The sequence below is a fragment of the Ostrinia furnacalis genome, unplaced genomic scaffold (genome assembly GCF_004193835.3).
Source record: "Ostrinia furnacalis isolate ACB-3 unplaced genomic scaffold, ASM419383v2 OfSCF5405, whole genome shotgun sequence".
Classification (NCBI taxonomy): Eukaryota; Metazoa; Arthropoda; class Insecta; order Lepidoptera; family Crambidae; genus Ostrinia; species Ostrinia furnacalis.
The window spans coordinates 7,435-25,600 of record NW_021135644.1 but is presented as its reverse complement, the minus strand read 5'-3'; the positions used below and the strand labels follow the sequence as shown (position 1 = coordinate 25,600).

Here is an 18,166-nt window from a genome sequence, read left to right as displayed (position 1 = left end):
TATTTATTTATTTTAGGACAACCAAAGCATAATCTTACAGTAGGTATGTACCATAATAATAGGTATGATGATAATATTGTGATGGATTGATTAACATACAAATACTCTTGTACTATCGAATTTGGGTTACAACGGCAACTTGTGCAGGGACCTACTTAACTAAACAAGCATAATATTGTGCCTTATTATGCAAATAGAGGAATATTATCTTAATATAATATCTTAACATTGTCAGTCTCTACAATTTTTGTATTGATGCAGTCTGATCAGGCGAGCAAGAGCAAAGAACGCAAATCGCATCGCTACAGATTGCCTTGTCACGAACGCTGACTGACTGTCCTGACTGACAATATTGTTCATAAATAGCTTAAGCTCTCTCACTCAGCCCTCAGAGTTCACTTTGAGCTAATCGTTGCCCTCAGAACGCATCCAGTGTGCGAAATCCTTTATTCCGCAACCGATAGTTTACCTATATTTAGTTTTAATACGTTTTATCCTTGTATAGCCTACATGGTTGTCTTGTCTTATTAGTTTTCCAAATAAATAAATACAATGTACCTACAAATAATATTATTATAATCCTTGAACGTTGAGCATACATCAAATGAATGTTATTCTCTTAGTATAAAATCAACGGTCAGTTCTTCTCCAGGCATGAGGAACAGCGCTCTTCTCTCGGGTTCGATCAGGTCTGGGGTCTTCGCGTTGGGTTTTGGCTTGACTTTGTATTTTAGGAATATCGAAGATAACGCATACCATAACACTCAGTACGCATAACGGGTTCCTGTAATAAATAATAGTGGTGGATTTCTATTCCGTTTGTTTATCGACCTAGCCGGTGGCAATATTTCTAAATCGCTATTATTTGCTGAAGAGTCTCTTACCAATGCAATTTCTAGGTCCTTGCCCAAATGGCATGAACGTAAACGGTTTAATATTTTGTTCTCTTTCGGGTAGGAATCTGTCAGGATCAAAATTGTCAGGGTCTGGGAAGTATTCTGGGTCGTAGTGCATTCCCACGACGTTAACGTAGACGGGCATGCCCGCAGGAACGGTTAGGTTTTCGTCGATTTGGTAGTCTTTGCTTGCGAGGCGGTCCAGCCAGCCCATCGCCGGATATTTGCGAAGCGCTTCTACAAAATAAACAGTAGTCATTCCCATTATCAGATAATTACGTCGTTACGTTATAATCACTTGCATAATGGCATCATTATCAGTCGATCCCAACACATTGTATCCAAATACGACACGTCATTTAATAATCACACTCCTTCTGAAGTCAGTATGCAATTTCATAAATCGGTGGCTTCCGAAAATTATAAATTCAACAGTGTGTCTTGCACTCATTAGGCATTGATAGCTTACTTTTTCAAATTACATAATGTGTAATACATGATTACTTTGAAAGATACCATTAATGACACAATTCATGTAGGTTAGTTCAGAGAGAATATTTCCATCCAAATCATTGCCGTCGTTACGTTGTCTCGCCTCCAACAGCTCATTATACAGTTTGTCCTGAAAAAAGAATTGATGTTTATAATTATATCACATTTTGAAAATTGACTGTAAATAATTATTTATATACGGCATTACCTGTATCTCTGGCTGGAAGGCTAGTTCATATGTAATGTAAGTGAGCATCACCGCCGAGGTATCGAATCCAGCCTGAACGAATGTCAAAGCTTGTGCTAGGACTAGATTTTCATCCATTGCTGTAACATGTAGATGTATTTCTACATTACTTTGATTCTTTACTATTAGCTAATTAATATATTATTTTCATAATATAAAAGAGTTGAAGTGAGCTCCTCGTACCTTCTCCCTTCAAGTCAGCCTGGTGCTTCATCTTCAGGAGCGCGCCGAACAGGTCGTGGTGCTCGGTCCCGGCGTACCCGCCGCGTTGCGCCAACAGACTGCGGAACATTTTCTTGAAGTAGCGGGTAGTGTGCCTTGGGAATAATTTGAATCTGGAAGATCAGAATTTATCAACACCAGGCATATCAATTGACCATTCAATTTATAAAGATAAATACCTAAAGATATTCACGAGCGTAGGGAAGAAAAAAATGCTGTACCAGCTGAAAGATCTAAACAAGTCGTACTCCATAAAGTTCAGGGTGATGGTCCTCATCAAGCCCTCGCCAGTGAGCGTGGCGTTGCTGTCCACTCCAAAGCCGAAGATGCTGGTTATGTCTGTAGTAAAATCAGAGTAGACAGACTGAAAAAAAGCGTTGTAGTTTTGAAGTCAATTATTTTACATACAGTAGCTTTGTAAAGGAATTTACTCTTATTTCGATGTCCTTCTTTTGCGCCAACTCCCTGTCGATTCTCTGCACCAGCTCCTTTGACTTGACTAGGTTGAGGGTGTGCATGCCCTTCAGCTTTGCTGACGTGAACACGGGTGTCACATGGCGTCTAAGTGACGACCACAGTGGGTCCTGTAAATGGACCAATAAATGCACTGCATTCTGTTTTGTCACACCTAGGTACAATATCCTATACAAAAGTACTGATGATGATACTGATACCTTTGATAATAATATGATGTGCACCTGTAGGAATTTAATGGATTTTTGTAGACTGGAATTAAGACTGGGCCAATTTGAGAAAACGACTTACGTTAGCAAGGACTAGACTGAGACCTCCAATAGGATCTCCCTTCGTCGTCCCCGTGCCCAGAAATCTGTCTCTGAAGTAGTCTGAATCTTTGACCAAGACTCTGCGGGCTATCTCCGGTGAATTGATGATCAGAGCTGGTCTCCAGAATAGCCAAATGCCAGTGTAAGGAGATTTGCGGTCGTAGAGTCTTCGCATCCATACTGCCTACAAAAGGTTATTTAGGTTATTTATAAAATAACGTAGAACACAATTACCTATTGTAGATATGACTTCTCATATCATATACCTAAATATTATATCCATAGTATGCATATAGATACAATAGTGAGGAAGAAAATATTTCACGTTGTCCTTATTGCTATAATATGCTTGGCGGATTCATGGGTTCATGTGATATATTATTCATTAAACAAATAATGAAAAAATATAGTTTAGATGGACACTTGCCGGGTTTTCGTGATGTAAGAAGTCAAGGCTGCCATACAGGGGATGCGCACGGAGGTGCGGCACGCCAAGCTCGGCCCAGAAGCGCTTGACGCGCGCCCAGCGGGTGTAGGCCCAGACCAGCGCGAGCCCTGCGATCATGAGTACCAACTGCCACATAGTAGTTTCTCGACACCTAAATAAAGATTCTATTAAATCATCATTATGATAGACGTATTGTGACAGACAGCCACATGACTGTTCAGGACTGAGAGGAAGGAGTAGATATCACATAATTTTATTTCATAATTGGTGTTCCTTATCCTGCCTATTGGTTTAGAGTTCTCTTTGCAGTTGGCACAGAGTGATGAGCACTTTGTTCTAATCTTCCCACATCCACAACCACCTGCAAAATTCCTTTTTGCATTTCACAAAAAAGTTTAAACGTCCTACCTACTTTGTTCAACATTTACTTAGGAACTTGGATTTGGTCTTATAGTATGCATGCAGGATTACATGGTCTACAACTGGTAGGAAGATAAGTTTTCGATATTGTAAGTCCTATACGTGATATTATAACCGTAAAGCTGCAAAATTGCCTCTTTTCGGTCCTCCCTACTACTTAAACACACCTCCGCCGCAGAGGAAAACTTAGAATAGTCATATTGGACAACAAATAAAGGCAATAAAACCATAAAAGCTTTTGTAGGAATTAAATCCGAATTATAGTATAATTCTATTGGCCTATAACATCTAAAATGCCCAGACATATTCATTAATTAAAATTTTCAAGCTCACACTAAAATTTTACGTGATTATTATCACGTAAGCTACACATACTTATTTCAATGACTTCAGACAATAACTGAACTTCGCCACAGCTTGATCCATAATAAGGATTGTAATTAGACAAACAGTAAGTACCCATGATAGTTACATGAATTTATTGCCTTTTGTGTTTTGTATAATTAAATCAATACATTAATTAACTCCTCATTGTCATTTATATGTTTTACGCTTAATTATTACCTTATTAACAGGTAGTGATAGATAAGCTACAAGATTATAGTTGTAGGATGTTGTATAATGCTGCAAAATGTTTTGCGCAGTTCCCGCATTTATAAAAATCGAGTACCTAATACAATTCGATGGGTGCCTGGAATAAAGCCGCAATAGCCATAGCAGCAGTTTTCCGATTAAGCGATTTTCGTAATCTGGGGGTCCCTATACACCTTGTGATTTTTTTTCAGAATTTTATCTTTGAAACTGGCTGATTTACCAAAAGCACTATGGATATTGAATCGTTATTCCCGGAAATTTGTTTACGAGAATAATCGTGGCATGTTCAATGTTAAAAGTTTTATTTCAAACTTCTACAAGTAACGGCCATTGCGGCTTTGTTCCCCGAAACAAACTATGTGTACCAAGTCACAATAAACATTACCTACTTGTACAATTTCTTTAAACTTTCTTAAGTAATAATACTTCATGGTGTTCTTCTATGCAATAAAAATATGTTGATTGGATTTACATTAAGCAATGCTGTGTACCTACCTGACAACTGCTGGACTGGAACACAGTAATGCTGTCAACATTATTGTTATGGCGACAGACTTAGGAAGATAAAGGGGACTTAGGAAGAGAAGAAGGAGGGATATTTGGTTTATGTTCATTAAAGCTTATTTATAATAACAATATGTTTCGGCATTGGAGGTAGGAAGCCATAGTTTCTCTGTAGTTGAAGTTTCCTTCTACCTTGAGCCTGATCACAGTTTCCACCAGGTGTGATAAAGGGCAAAAGCTTCCTTGCTGAGAATAAAAACATGTTCTGTTCAGTTATTGTCTCTAAATCTGTTCTACGTAATGTAAACTTAGAAGATTGCCCATATTAATTCACTTTAAGAAAGTCAAAAACATTTAGCGACTTACCACTTTAGTGGAGCGATTACAAAAATAGTGGCCTATTAAGTACATGTTTTTTTTGTATTATTATGAATGTCCAGAAAACTGCGCAGTTTTTAAAATTATTTTAGACCTATGAAAGTTCTCATTTTTTATTATTTAAACATTTAAGTTGAAATTTTGAGAATGTTCTGCTAAAAGCATTTTTTTTATGTTTCTAGCAAAAATTTTGAATCTTGCATCAAAGATAGGAAGGTGAATATTTTTTTCAAACATTTGCAATTAATAGCGATATTGTCAAAATAAAGAAATCTGAGATAAGTCAACCCGAAATAAAGATAAGTTTTTTTAAAGCCTACTAGGTCATGAAATTGAAAAAAAGTTACAAAATTATTGATAACTTCTAAACTACGAAAAAGCCGCGGGCAAAAGCGTGTAATATTATAATATTATCATTATGTACTAATGAATTCCACTACTTTATATAAAGATATTAACGAAACACTCTAGATATTCAACTTTGTACTCATTTCGATACGGACCATATGAACATATAATGTACACAGCATTCACCAGTACATTTTCCAAGTCGATCATTAAATTCAAGCAAACCGCTATTACTGTATTCGCCATACATCCTTCAGATCAGCGCACAACGCTGCAATGCACTATTGCTGTATGATTACTTTTGCACTTTTTACCGGAATAAAACCACAATGGACTCTTACGGAACCGACTTTCAAAGTATGAAGCGGCAATATGTATTTCTACCTTTTTTAAGGTATATTCTATGCACTATAACCTTATGCACATTATATGTTACTCCAGAAAAAATAACGCATCGTTTGATATACAAACCATTTGGATACGCCTCGTAGTTTAGTTATTATTAAAAAAATTCACTAAATCTCTTCTCCTGTAAAATTGTGTTTTGTCGATTGCGGCTTTATTCCAGGCACCCATCGAATTAGGTATTATTATTATAAATTGAACACAATAAACTCAAAGCAATGTTTTTACTTTGTGAAACATAACGGATTGAGCCGAATACTGTTTATTTCTGACTAAATAAACATATTTTTAATACTAATTCCAAAACGCAGTATTTATTACTCCCGCGCAAATTGCAGCTTATTAAATTCCATGATACGATCCTTTTTTGTTTCCACTGAGTTATTATTATTTAATATCTGACGTCACCCACGTCGCATTCTACGAAAAAAGGATAAATAGCTGTTAAAATTCTATTATTCGGGAGCAGGAGCGTTGTGAAATACTTTTCAGCCGTGACAAATTGTTCGAAGATTACACTTCCCTAATTTTTTTAAGCATGCCTTACAGGGGGGGAAAGCCTCTAAAGAAATTCGTACAAACGAAGCCGAGTATTTCGCGCTCTCGATTTTCTTTTTTGCGTGTTGTTTGGATTTAAGCCCTAATGTTTAGATAAAGGACTGCGTACACCGATGACGGTTTCTTAGTAGATACTTTAAGCGATATTTATTAAATACTGTAAAAACACAGCTTTCAATTTAACAGTTAATTCAAGTTACAAATAGAACATCAATACTGTCCCAATCCAACTGTGATGATACCAGAAATGTAATGTAATATTCCACAAGGGAATAAATACATTAGGTGTTTATTGGACAGCCTTTAGACCTAATACCTATTTGGAAACAAAATAATAAAACTCTCAAATTTTGAATAAAAAATAAAACACTACATAAACTCTTCAATTGAAATCAAGGAGCTGAATCCTCTATTTGTGAAAATCACGATAAATAAACTCTACAATAAAATTTACGATTGCCGACTAGTCCTAGTCCCGATTGTGTGTATGGATGGATCTAGAACATCTGGCAAATCTCGTTTCCACTTATACCTCACGGCTCATCGGCTCCCTTGAGCCGATTCTCTTTTACAGCTAGGGATGTTACAGGATAACATAAAAATCGATTTCTTAACACACACAGTGAAATAGATTGAGTATAGAATATCCATTGATAAAAAGAAGCATATTAAGAATAAATAATATAGTTTCGTAGATAACAATTTGACTGTCGTTTTGAGTGACAAACTTAACCCCTTTTTTATTTTGATTGAAAACTTTATTCGCGTTTCTCCTTTTTTCCATAACCGATGATGAATCCCCACCTCTATTTACTGGCATGCCCGTATACAATCCGGACAATGGCGGCGGCTAAATAAAGTCTCTATTTACCTATTTTACGGTCTCGCTAACTCGAAAGCCGCGCCGGAAGGAAGGCAGCGTTTGGAGCGATTTATCTCGAGGCAGACGCCGTGTGGGGGACGCCGGGATGCGTCCGCGCCACCCGCCCTAGTGCGCTGGATGTACCACCGCGGTGTACCACAAGGGGTGGTGGTTATTTATCATTTACTAATCTACGAGATTGGTATCTCGTATACTGGCCATATTGGCCCAGTGAAATACATCATTTGCGAGTATATTATGGACTGCTATATGTAATTACTAGCGGCCGCCTGCAACTAAGTACGCGTGGATGCCGTTTTACCCCATTATGGCCTACTTCATAACATCTACCTGCATGCCAAATATCAGCCCGATCCGTCTATTGGTTTGGGCTGTGCGTTGATAGATCACTACGAGTATGTCAGTCAGTCACCTTTGAGTTATAAATATTTAGATAAGGACAGGAAAATAAACTTTAGAGATGAAAGTATTTTGTTCAATAAAGCCCCCCTCCACCAACCTTTGACTATATTTTTGTAACCGCAATTTCATGTCGATCTAATCTTTCTCCATAACTTTGAAGTTACCTGCACGTTTATCCATTTCGTCTACCAGACTTCATTTTCAAAACGTTCACTGTTTTCCACAACAACCGGTCCTGCTTACACTAATAGAACTTTAGTAGAAACAAGTGGCTGACTATCAGTTCATATAGTACGCATGAGCCACTTCTGGCCGCTCTACAGCCGCGCGCAGGCGGCACAGAACAAGCGAACGCTTTGTAGCACGAAAAAAGATTAATGGCGCCAAATAGAAATGTTTTGAAGTGGGCCAAAGGCTTCGCTTCATCAGGCCCACGGGCTTTTTGTACCTACGCTCGTAAAAAGGCTGTCGGGATCTCGGAAATTGTTATTACAGTCTTTGTTATACACGAATAATAATTCATATCATCATTAGGTCCAATAAATGTTCTAATATCATGTCTTAAACTATTTAATTATATATAGTAGATACTTGTAGTAATTTATAAACATGCTGTTACATTTACACATGTAGATAAAAGATAAACCTACACGGCTCGGGCTATAATTATTGTTCTCATCACACTTACACTTACATTAACTCTCAGCAAGATCTGAGCTAGTAAACAAAGCTATTAGCTCAGCCAACCAAGCCAAGCGTCCGTCACAAATTACAAATTAGGTAGCTTGAAATTACATTCAATGTATCAAAATGGAACACATGAATTTCAGTAAGAAAGTGGTTTGAAACATTCTTATTCACACCTGAAGCTGTCTTAAATAAGACACGTGCCCGGGAGAAACGGTCTAATAAAACTTGACAAAGACTTAAACCTCGATGAAAACAAGAAGTTCTGTTCTACACGCAGCGGTGGGCATTAATTTTACTTTGAACTAATTACACATTTCTAACGACTAATTCTCTTCTGCACTGTTAGTGACCTCACCGTGTTTTTAAATAAACCTCTATCCTATCTGCCATTATCGCATAGTTCACGGATACACAATCGTAGATATAACCCCGTATCTGCGAGGGAAAGACCGTAAACGAAGCAAGAAATATCTCCTTATTTTCACCTACCGATGTTCTAGATACAAAAGGCATCCTTGTGCCTCCCATAAAAGTCCACTCGATCCACAACATTTGTCCGGGGAGAAATATCTAAACGCGTAACGTGATTAAGGGCGGCGACAAACGGCGCCACTTTTCACTGAGATATTGCCGGATCGTATCTGTGATCGCGCCATATCGCAGCCGGGTGTGGCCGGCGAGAATGAAACGAGATTAGGTACATATTTTTTATTCTGGTATAATATTATTGTTATTACTCAGTAGCAATTTATTTATTAGACAATATGAATTGAATGGAAAAATTTTAATCATTTCGACAATAATCCGGCTTGCTTGAGCGATTATTAGCAGGTATTAAAATCTTTAAGCATTCATCATCTCCTTGTTTAATTATGGTGCCGATACCATTTCTATAACCTTTGTTTAAATCTTTATCTTCTTAAGAAAGTAGGTAATATACTAGTACGAGTACATTAATTTAATAGACAACGTAAAGGCAGATCTATTAATCTAAAAGTTTTTACATTCTTTACGAATAAATTATTCTCATTATTTTATCGTTCCTCAAACTCTCGCCATCTATAAGGCCATGTGCACATCAGTCAGAGGCTCGCCCGGACGCGTATGGATGCCGGCCCCGACGCCGGACTAGTGCACGACGGGCCTTATTTGTGGCCGTTCGGGTCCCGCCAGCCTTCTTAGGGGCTTTGTTAAATGAATCGCTGTCTTGTATGACTCGTAACTTTGGGAACGTTTTACGTCGAAGATGCGCCTGAAAAACCCTAGAGAATGTGGCTTGTGGAGTATTATGTTTGTCAAGTCACTTTGTGAATGGAGACGTCGTTTTTGAAAGCAGCCTTTGAAACATTACGGTTTCCTTGTACGATTCATCAAGGAAAACGCAAATTAAAATGAAAACGTGTTCATGTAAAACAAAAATTAGTATTAAAATTAGTGACGTCATGTTGAATTTTTAAAATCTTTGTAAAGCAAAAAGTGAACATAGCTGGAAAGAATTTATCTATTTTAAAAGTTTTAATTTATTTTTATCTTCTTATACAAAATAAGAAATCTCTGAAACGTATCCATGATTTTGTATGGCCTGCATCCATTAAGTAACTTGAAACAGCTTTTAATAAGGAAAACGTATGAAAGTAAGGTATAAATATGAATCGCATGAAACCCTTCCTGTAACGTCGCACTCCCGCGGGACCTTTAGTGAACCGAGGTAAATTTATTATATCCAACGCCAAAAACGTGTAAGCTTTAAAACGACACGCGTTTTGTTAACTCTCTTAGCAGAATATGGCTAAGAATCATCCTTGAAATCATTATCACGATAGACAAAAAAGATTATGAAACGATTGTTGCCAAATATAATAAGGGAATGTGATAGGTATACTTAAACGGAAGTTTCTTGGTCTCTTAAGAATATCTGTGGTGTATCATATCACAGTAAACAAAATGAGATGACCATTTGTTTGTGCGTAATACAGAAGGAGTAAATGCAGTGAAGAGTTGTGATTAATTACAGTTATTCCTGAGTAGCCTTCTTCTGTAATAGTCTTCGGCGTGGGGCCACTGTACCGGCGTGGGGCCACTGTACCGGCGTACCGTGCCTCAGCTAATTGGCGCCATCTGAGCTAACGACGACCAATCTAGGCTAAATTGGACTGGATTTGCTGACACTTTGTAATCTGATCCAGCTTCTTACCAGAATTTGGTAATTGAACAATAATCGTCATTTATGTTATCAGAGAGTCTAGAGATAAACTGTTATCCCTGTTAATAATGATATCATGCCGTTTATTATCTAAATAAAAAGGAAAAACTGACTGACTGACATATCAACGCACAGCCTAAACGGCTAAACGTAGGCACTTGAAATTTGGAAGGGACGTAGCTTAGGTACCGTAGAGGTGCACTAAGAAAGGAATTCCCGAAATTCCCACGGGAACGTGAATTAGCGGGAAAATCTAAACCGCTTAAGTTAGACGCTTGAAATTTGGTATGCGGGTACCTTAGTAAACTTAAAGCTTAATTACAACAGGATATTGCAAAATTCCCAAAGGAACGGAAAAAACATTTGTATGGAAAAATCTAAACCGCGTAAGATAGATGAAGGGGTAAAACGGGATCCACGCGTACGAAGTCGCGGGCGGCCGCTAGTTATTTATATTTAGAAAACACTGATACTTGTTATTAGTTTCAACCGAATTCCATCCACTACTGGACAAAGGTCTCCCCTGCGGATTTTCAAAACGATCGGTCTTGAGCTGCCCGCGTTCAGGTGTTTCCCACGGCCTTTACTAGATCGTCATCGATCGTCGTCTACAATCATAAAGACAATGCTGCCTTTAGCTACATAAGTACGTAGAGACATAGATTGGTCGGCGTTTCCTTCCAATTCATAGCTATTCTGGTACCTACTTGATGGGCAGCAGTCGGTCGCAACTTCTGTGGCCTAATCTTAATAAATAGTTCACGTATAGCGTTCCTCTCTTAATTCCCTCTAGATTGAATACCGTAAGATTTCTCACGTGTCTTGCTTATATAAGTATTATTTCTCCGCGTCTGTTGAATATCTAACGCCACACAATCAACATTACAAATCGATATTGAACCAATTTCAGCTCTATCTCATCTCTAATAGAGCTCAAGATCCGACAGTCGACGTTAAGGCTTGTGGAAATTTACCTTTTTTGCTTGACTGAGTCTTTTCCAAACGGTTTTAGGGGAGAGAAAGGAGACTTATACATAAATAATAATATGCTTCATAAACTACGCAAACTGCCTATGAATTTTAAGTCACAAGAATTCGACTTTCCATGACCTGTCCATAAACTAGTTTTGGAAGTTTCTTTTAAGTATTTAAAAGAATTTCTATATGAAAATGGAAAAATAATAGTTATTAATGTTTTTTTTATATAAAAAAAACACTAAATTGATTAGAATTTAAATAACATTTTAAAAGTGCCACCACCCTTGTTTTTTGACGGATGATTATCACACATTGCTTATCGCTTCTCCATAAACACCTACACCCCTGAAGTGACGGTAAATTCCACGGTTACGGTTCACTAACAGATTGCTGGTCGTCCCAGTAATGGGTGTTAATAATTTGTTATTGAATTGGTGGCTGGCGCCGGGCCAGTTGGCCTCCCCGGTATATACCGTCTATGTAGCTCTACTTTATTGATAATACCATTTGAATACGCATGGCGCTTCACTTATCAATTTTCGGCTGCAGTGAACGCATGCAGTCCAAAAGTTCGAAACACTGAAATTGTTATACGCGCAGTCTGCTTATATTAGAGACTCGATAGGTAGTGATTAACTTTACTTGAATAATGAAACTTACAATCAAAAAGTTGGCTACACTAGAACAGTCGTGAATTAGTCGTAAAGCTCAGTGTGTGCTTTTGAATTATCCTTTTTTTTTCCACCAGTCGGAGGGTATCCGATCTGTCTAGGCACAGACTTGTCTGTCTTGACAGTCTTTTAGTGAAAGTGGCAGTGGTATAAAATTCTTTTAAAAAATTTACTCACGAAACTGATTATTAAATATTTCCTTTGCAATTCGCTAATTAGTGGAATCTGAGTATTATTTTGGCTTAAATTGTATGCCTTTTGTTATCATTTATTTCTTTAGTGTCGACACTGCCTTCCCCTTCATATTTGTTTCAAGTAACTGTCCTCACCATAGGTTGTCTGGAAGAGATCGCTTCATAGCGATAAGACCGCCTAATTGTACCTTGTGTGTTCCTTTTCTTCTGTTATGTTATTTGTTTGGTGTTCGATAAAGTGTATTTATTATTATTATTATATCCAGTCTCATAGCTTGCACATATTTCATACTGCATAAGATATTCTTCTTCTTTTTAGCAAAGTCTAAAAGATGTTTTAGTCGCCGAAAAGGAGCTGCCGATCTAATATCTGAGTTGCTTACAAGAAGTTTGTTTAATAGCAAGGGCCACGCGTTGAACGTTAAACCGTCGTAAAATCTTACCGTGCCGCTTAACTTGCCCAACTCCTTAAAAAAGGACGAATTTTCTAAACAAACATCCAATAGAACGCACTCCTGCCACTTAATTACCCAAACAAGTACTTACAAACTCGATTCTTTGTCGAGGTTAAATTATAAAAAGCAAAAATTCTTCGGCAAAAATTCAATTAGGTTTTTTGCCAGGCAGATGCTCCTTTAGTATTAGAATATCATGAATATTCAATATTGTGCCGCTCAAAGGATTTTTGTCGAAATTGTTTTATCCTTTGATGACGTAATGGCATTATCTATTTTTGAGGAGTTGTTTTGATTACGCTTCCCTTTGTTGTTGAGGTTTGAAATTGCTGCATACTTGGTTTGATAATAACATTTTTCTCAGAAAATATGCCTGAATTGATATCGAATGGTATCACAAGAAATAAATAATTTGTAATAATAAAATAGTGAGTGCCACATTTTTTGATTTTTTATTAGATAGGTTATGTTAGTAATTCGTATTAACTGTTGAGTGCTACATGAATGTGAGGGTGAAATAGTGGCAGCCAATGTGGGCTAGGTATATTAAATGTTGATGGCATGGAAGTTATTATAAGGATAGTCTAAGGATCAGGTATTCATTATAAGGACTGGAAAGATTCAAAAACTTACAGCATTGCTTTTTGTTGACGAATTGATAGCCGGATTCAATTTTAAATGTATACTGCAGCTCCTGTAGGTCCTGGATACCAGATACAAGCTTCGTGGCCTAATCAGGAAACGATATTTGAATGCTAGACTTACGCGGCGTGCACTGACTCGAATGTCCTACCGACTGCGTCAATTGAGTGAACTACAGCCGGAGGATAAAAAAAAAACAGAATCCTCACTAATATTATAAGTACAAAAGTAATTACGTCTGTCACTTTTTCATAATTACCCAGGTATTTTAATACCAGGTCGAAACGATGTCTTTCTCCGACAAACCGAAATTCACGCGGGCAAAGCCGCGGGTGAAAGCTATTTTAACTGTTAAGAAAATTACACTTTTAATTATTACTAAAACGTAACAACTGTTCAAAGTGTGAATAAATTATGAAATGATTTCTATTTCTGTAATTGCATGAAGACCGCATTTACGTCATAGTGGTACACGTTCCGTGGATGCTGTACTACCTACTTAGTGCATAGATCCGTGTACAACATTATCTGGGGTCGATGTTATCAGGGAACTTCCTACATTAGCAGCGCTTAATAACATCTAATTATGTAAGTAAATAATATAGTAATCTTAACCGGCTATTATTATTGATCACGTTTGATAAGATCTAATGACATTCTATAGATACACGTGTGTTTAAGGCGATTAGAGTCCTCAATGACCTTGGGCGTTTGACCTTCACGCCGCGAGCAACACCCGCGCACCCCGCACCAAAAACTCCGATTTGACACCGATCAAAAATACACGGGCATAGGTAGATACAGAATAGAAGCTCTTTCTTCATACATTACTGCCTATTATTTTAAACTTAAATTGATGAACCTTGATGTCGGTGTCATTTAACTCAGGCGTAAAGGTATTTAATAAAAATAACAAAATCCATGAACATTTTGTGCGGGATAAAATTTTATTTTATTTTTTGTAAATTTTCTAATGCTTTTGTCGGTTCACACGTACTCTATGAACAATTCTGACATAAAATCTATTGTCGAACAAAAGCTGGGTTGCACCATCTTACTTCAACTTTGACAAGCGTCAAAAGTCTGTCTAACTCCATACAAAAAACACCGGTTATCGCCAAAGCTACGGTCAAAGTTAGGTCACGTCAGGTAGTGCAACTTAGCCAAAGAAAAAATTCATTTTGATCGCTAATGTCAGTTTGTAGCGAGTAACACAACCTCCCCGTCTGAAGGCCAGCGGCCGACTGCCGCCCGCACCCCGCGAAGGCCCCCTCAACAGCAAAACGTTCGGAATTTATAAAAAGTAAAATTTATGAATGAAAGTAATGTTCGATTGAAAAACGCAACGTGTCATTTAAAGATTAAAGAATTCCCAATCTATTCGTGCAAAAATCTTTTAAATTAACATAGCCGTTTTGGAGGAGTAGGGAATTTAAGTAAAAAATCGATGTCCCGTATTTATTTTTTTAATCCAAAACAAAGACACGTAGCGAAAATTCAAACGTCACAAATGTAGTCCTTGAACTGTTGTATAACATACATTTTTTTCAACTATTTCTGTCCAGCAGTAAAAGAGGAGTAGGCTTTACAAAATGCCCATTTAGCGCGGATTGAGGACACTAATCGCCTTAACTTAATTAATACCATTATTTTACGGTTTTATCAGTATTTGGCTAAGAACTGTAATGCTTGCGAATGAAGTTTAACAAATAACGACCTTAGAACATTTAGCGGCCCTAACAGAATACCATCTTCGCCCAGCAGTCAGTGTTTTGCCCTCCCCGCCTAATTTAACATTATGTTGGCACAAAGTGGCGAAATCAAATGGAAACCCAGAGATTCCAGCGCTCGCCATTTTCTTTGTGAGCGCCAAAACAGGTATTTAACCCGAATATTTTGTGCGTCGAGCCGAATAAAATATTTGAACCATAATTATTCAAGTTGAGCCTCTTTAGGAAATTTGCTACCATTCCGAAGGGGCGTACTATCGGTTTTGAGAAGCCTTTCGAGGTCGACGTGGAATTACCTTAAGTGGTCTTTGAGGACTATTACTGTACTCTACAATAAAAGTGTAAAAGTGCTCCTTTAAAAGCAAACTCAATAAGTAGACTATACTAAGTAAGGTCGGTCTACTTGGATGTGTTGCCAATTATTATAGAATAAAACTATCATCCAATTTTGATAAACCAATCAACAAAGTGTGAAATCCTGGATGATTTTTATATTGTCATCGAGATAACAGATTTGATACATATCAGTCATGGGACGGTGGCATGTTGGGTGCTACGCATAACATGACGACGCATTATGTAGGAGGTACACATTAAAAATAGTCAATAATTATTATAAATATTATCATTAACCAATAACGTTACACCACATGTTGCAATTAAAAAAATTAAATCTTTAGCTTCGTATTTGGCCCGCCCAGAATGATATTACCAAGTGTGAACGCGCCAAGTCTTCTCTGCAATTACTGTCACTACTACATGCCATTAGAACATGACTCATACTGATAGACACGAATATTATAATGAAATCTGTGTTGATTGTAAATTAAACATATTGTTAAACAGTTGCCGGTGGCTACCTTGAATAGTCGCAGACCTAAGTAACTGATTAGTTTAATTAAATTATTCATGGTACTGATAATAACAACTATCCTGTTATGTAGCTTCGCTTGATAAGCTTTCGATATTGTTTTCCAATGATTTTCTAGTAGATTGTGATAAGAGGTTTCCTTTGGTTTTCAGAAAGCAAACTACAAGGCTAACGAGGCTTATTTCCAGCTCTCTTTCCCAACACTGCAACTCCTGTAATATTATACAACTTGGCCTCTAATAAAACCCAAAAAGTTAAAGAAGACCATCGAAAGTGATTTGTGTTTTTCTGAAGACTGCGAGTCTTCATAAGAAAAAGACGTTTCGAAAGAAGCTAGCAACTGATGGTAGGGCCGCGCGCCGTTGTTCGGCGGACGGACGTTAATTTCACTCGTTAATTACTATTTATTAGCAGCCCAACAACTTCGCTTATTTCGGAGTTTGTTGGCCTCCTCTCAATTGCTGATTGCACGTTTTCAAAGTTATCAAAGCATAAGGTATAAACTTGTAATCTTCGTATCCAGGGTAACTTGTAAATAACATTATTTTGTTAACGTAATAAATAAGGTTTTGTTGCTACATCTTATAATTCTACTATTATTGATATTGGCAAAGCCTTTGCTACAATATTTTTCTCGAAGGTTGACTTATCATAAAACATAATATAAATTAATTAATGATGTAATAAGCTGCGTTTTTTTGCCATAGAGAATAATCATTTCTTGCAACGTCTGTAGGTAGAAATATCATGCATCGTCCTACTAGATATCGGGTAACAACAACGTTCTTACATGAAAACATAGTTGACGTAACAAGAAATCGATAATTAGTGCCTTACCTAAAGTTATTTATGCAAGTAGCAGAATACATAAACAGCAATTACAAATGTAGAGTTTACGTTATAGTATTTTGTAAAAACTTAATCTATTTAGGCGTCTTTTAATTGTAAATTCGCATTTTCCTAAATAGAAACATCCTCTTTTGTCAATAGAAATAAAATTCGAAACGTTACGACGAAGAGCCATTTAAACTTTGATCATCAAAGGTTATAAAGCTATAATCTTTTAAAATGTCCCAAACACAACAGAGGGCCCCCGCTGAAAATCAGTTTCAAGACAAGCCCTGGCGGTCTTGATGTACGCTGAGCGGGTGCCTTTTTGTCAGAGGGGCACAAGCAGTTGATTGTCCGCTTGTTTATTTCTCTCTGTTTTGATCTATGTCTTACCTGCTTGTATACCTTTCTTGCAAATAAAAAGTTTTCTATTCTATTCTATTCTATTCAAACTCTTTGTATAGAAACTCGTTATCGAATCAATGGGATCCGTACAATGGGGTGTGATTTTGTGAAAATAATTAACCACGCTCCGGCTCGCTCCGGCGAAAGAAGGCGAGTTTGAGTTATAAAGTGATTAATACGTTCGGGTGTTGGAAACGGGTTCGATCCGGTTCGCTCCGCTGCTTTCCAGATCCGAGCGGCTCTTAGTGATGGGACCGGATATTTATTGATCCATTTTTCGTTTGTTTTTGTCACTTGAAACAGTTGTTATCATTATCTTCACTTCAAAGTTCAACATCATATTGAGTTGAAAACATTGAAGCCTTATTAATTTCATTTAGTAGGTACCTATGTCTTATCCATATTTAAAAATTATAAACTTTCATTTTACTGGTATTATGATACAGCTCATATTAAAATGTTATACTAATGGACATGAAAGTCGATTTCAGGGGCGTTTTCTTTGTGCTACAATACAATATAGGCTTTAATGGCTTTATGCATCTTATAATTACTTTAATACCTAAGTTATTATAGATATAAATAAATAAATAAATAAATATCTTTGGACATTTTACACTGCGCCTCTAGTCCCAAACTAAGCAAAGCTTGTACTATGGGTACTAGACGACGATAGATAGTGATGGGGATAAACTCACCTAATATAACTAATTATTTTAGGTGAGTTTATCCCCATCACTATCTAGGCCGGCAACATGGCGGCCACTCATCGGTCCAGCAATAACGGAGGATGAATTTTAATCTCATTAGGGACCCCCGTGTCGCGGCTCAACAGTTATCATTTTAGCGTTCTATCACAGAATAATAATAAGTAGGTACTACGATAGAATTATTCATTACTAGCACCGCACATC

General features: G+C 37.2%; 2 protein-coding genes across 2 annotated transcripts; both read right to left on the bottom strand.

The window, feature by feature from the left end:
* Nucleotides 1-611: 611 nt before the first annotated feature.
* Nucleotides 612-1,161, bottom strand: LOC114361101 (cytochrome P450 6j1-like). Its single transcript, XM_028316028.1, has 2 exons — nucleotides 885-1,161; nucleotides 612-721 (listed from the first exon to the last, which is right to left on the bottom strand). The coding sequence occupies exons 1-2, from the start codon at nucleotides 1,159-1,161 to the stop codon at nucleotides 612-614; spliced, it is 387 nt and encodes a 128-aa protein (XP_028171829.1).
* Nucleotides 1,084-13,802, bottom strand: LOC114361095 (probable cytochrome P450 6w1). Its single transcript, XM_028316022.1, has 9 exons — nucleotides 13,407-13,802; nucleotides 3,070-3,241; nucleotides 2,623-2,826; nucleotides 2,289-2,441; nucleotides 2,037-2,221; nucleotides 1,819-1,970; nucleotides 1,597-1,715; nucleotides 1,366-1,518; nucleotides 1,084-1,133 (listed from the first exon to the last, which is right to left on the bottom strand). Exons 1-8 carry the CDS (start codon nucleotides 13,409-13,411, stop codon nucleotides 1,375-1,377), a joined length of 1,134 nt encoding a protein of 377 aa, XP_028171823.1. The 5' UTR covers nucleotides 13,412-13,802; the 3' UTR covers nucleotides 1,084-1,133; nucleotides 1,366-1,374.
* Between the last annotated feature and the right edge of the window lie 4,364 nt (nucleotides 13,803-18,166).

Excerpts from the sequence above, each read along its gene's own strand:
- LOC114361101 (XM_028316028.1), bottom strand. The coding sequence starts at position 1,161 with ATGGGAATGACTACTGTTTATTTTGTAGAAGCGCTTCGCAAATATCCG. Across the intron at positions 722-884 it reads AGGACCTAGAAATTGCATTG|TCAAGCCAAAACCCAACGCG; the intron begins GTAAGAGACTCT and ends TAAAATACAAAG.
- LOC114361095 (XM_028316022.1), bottom strand. Across the intron at positions 2,827-3,069 it reads TCTTACATCACGAAAACCCG|GCAGTATGGATGCGAAGACT; the intron begins GCAAGTGTCCAT and ends AACCTTTTGTAG. Across the intron at positions 1,971-2,036 it reads ACGCTCGTGAATATCTTTAG|ATTCAAATTATTCCCAAGGC; the intron begins GTATTTATCTTT and ends CTGATCTTCCAG.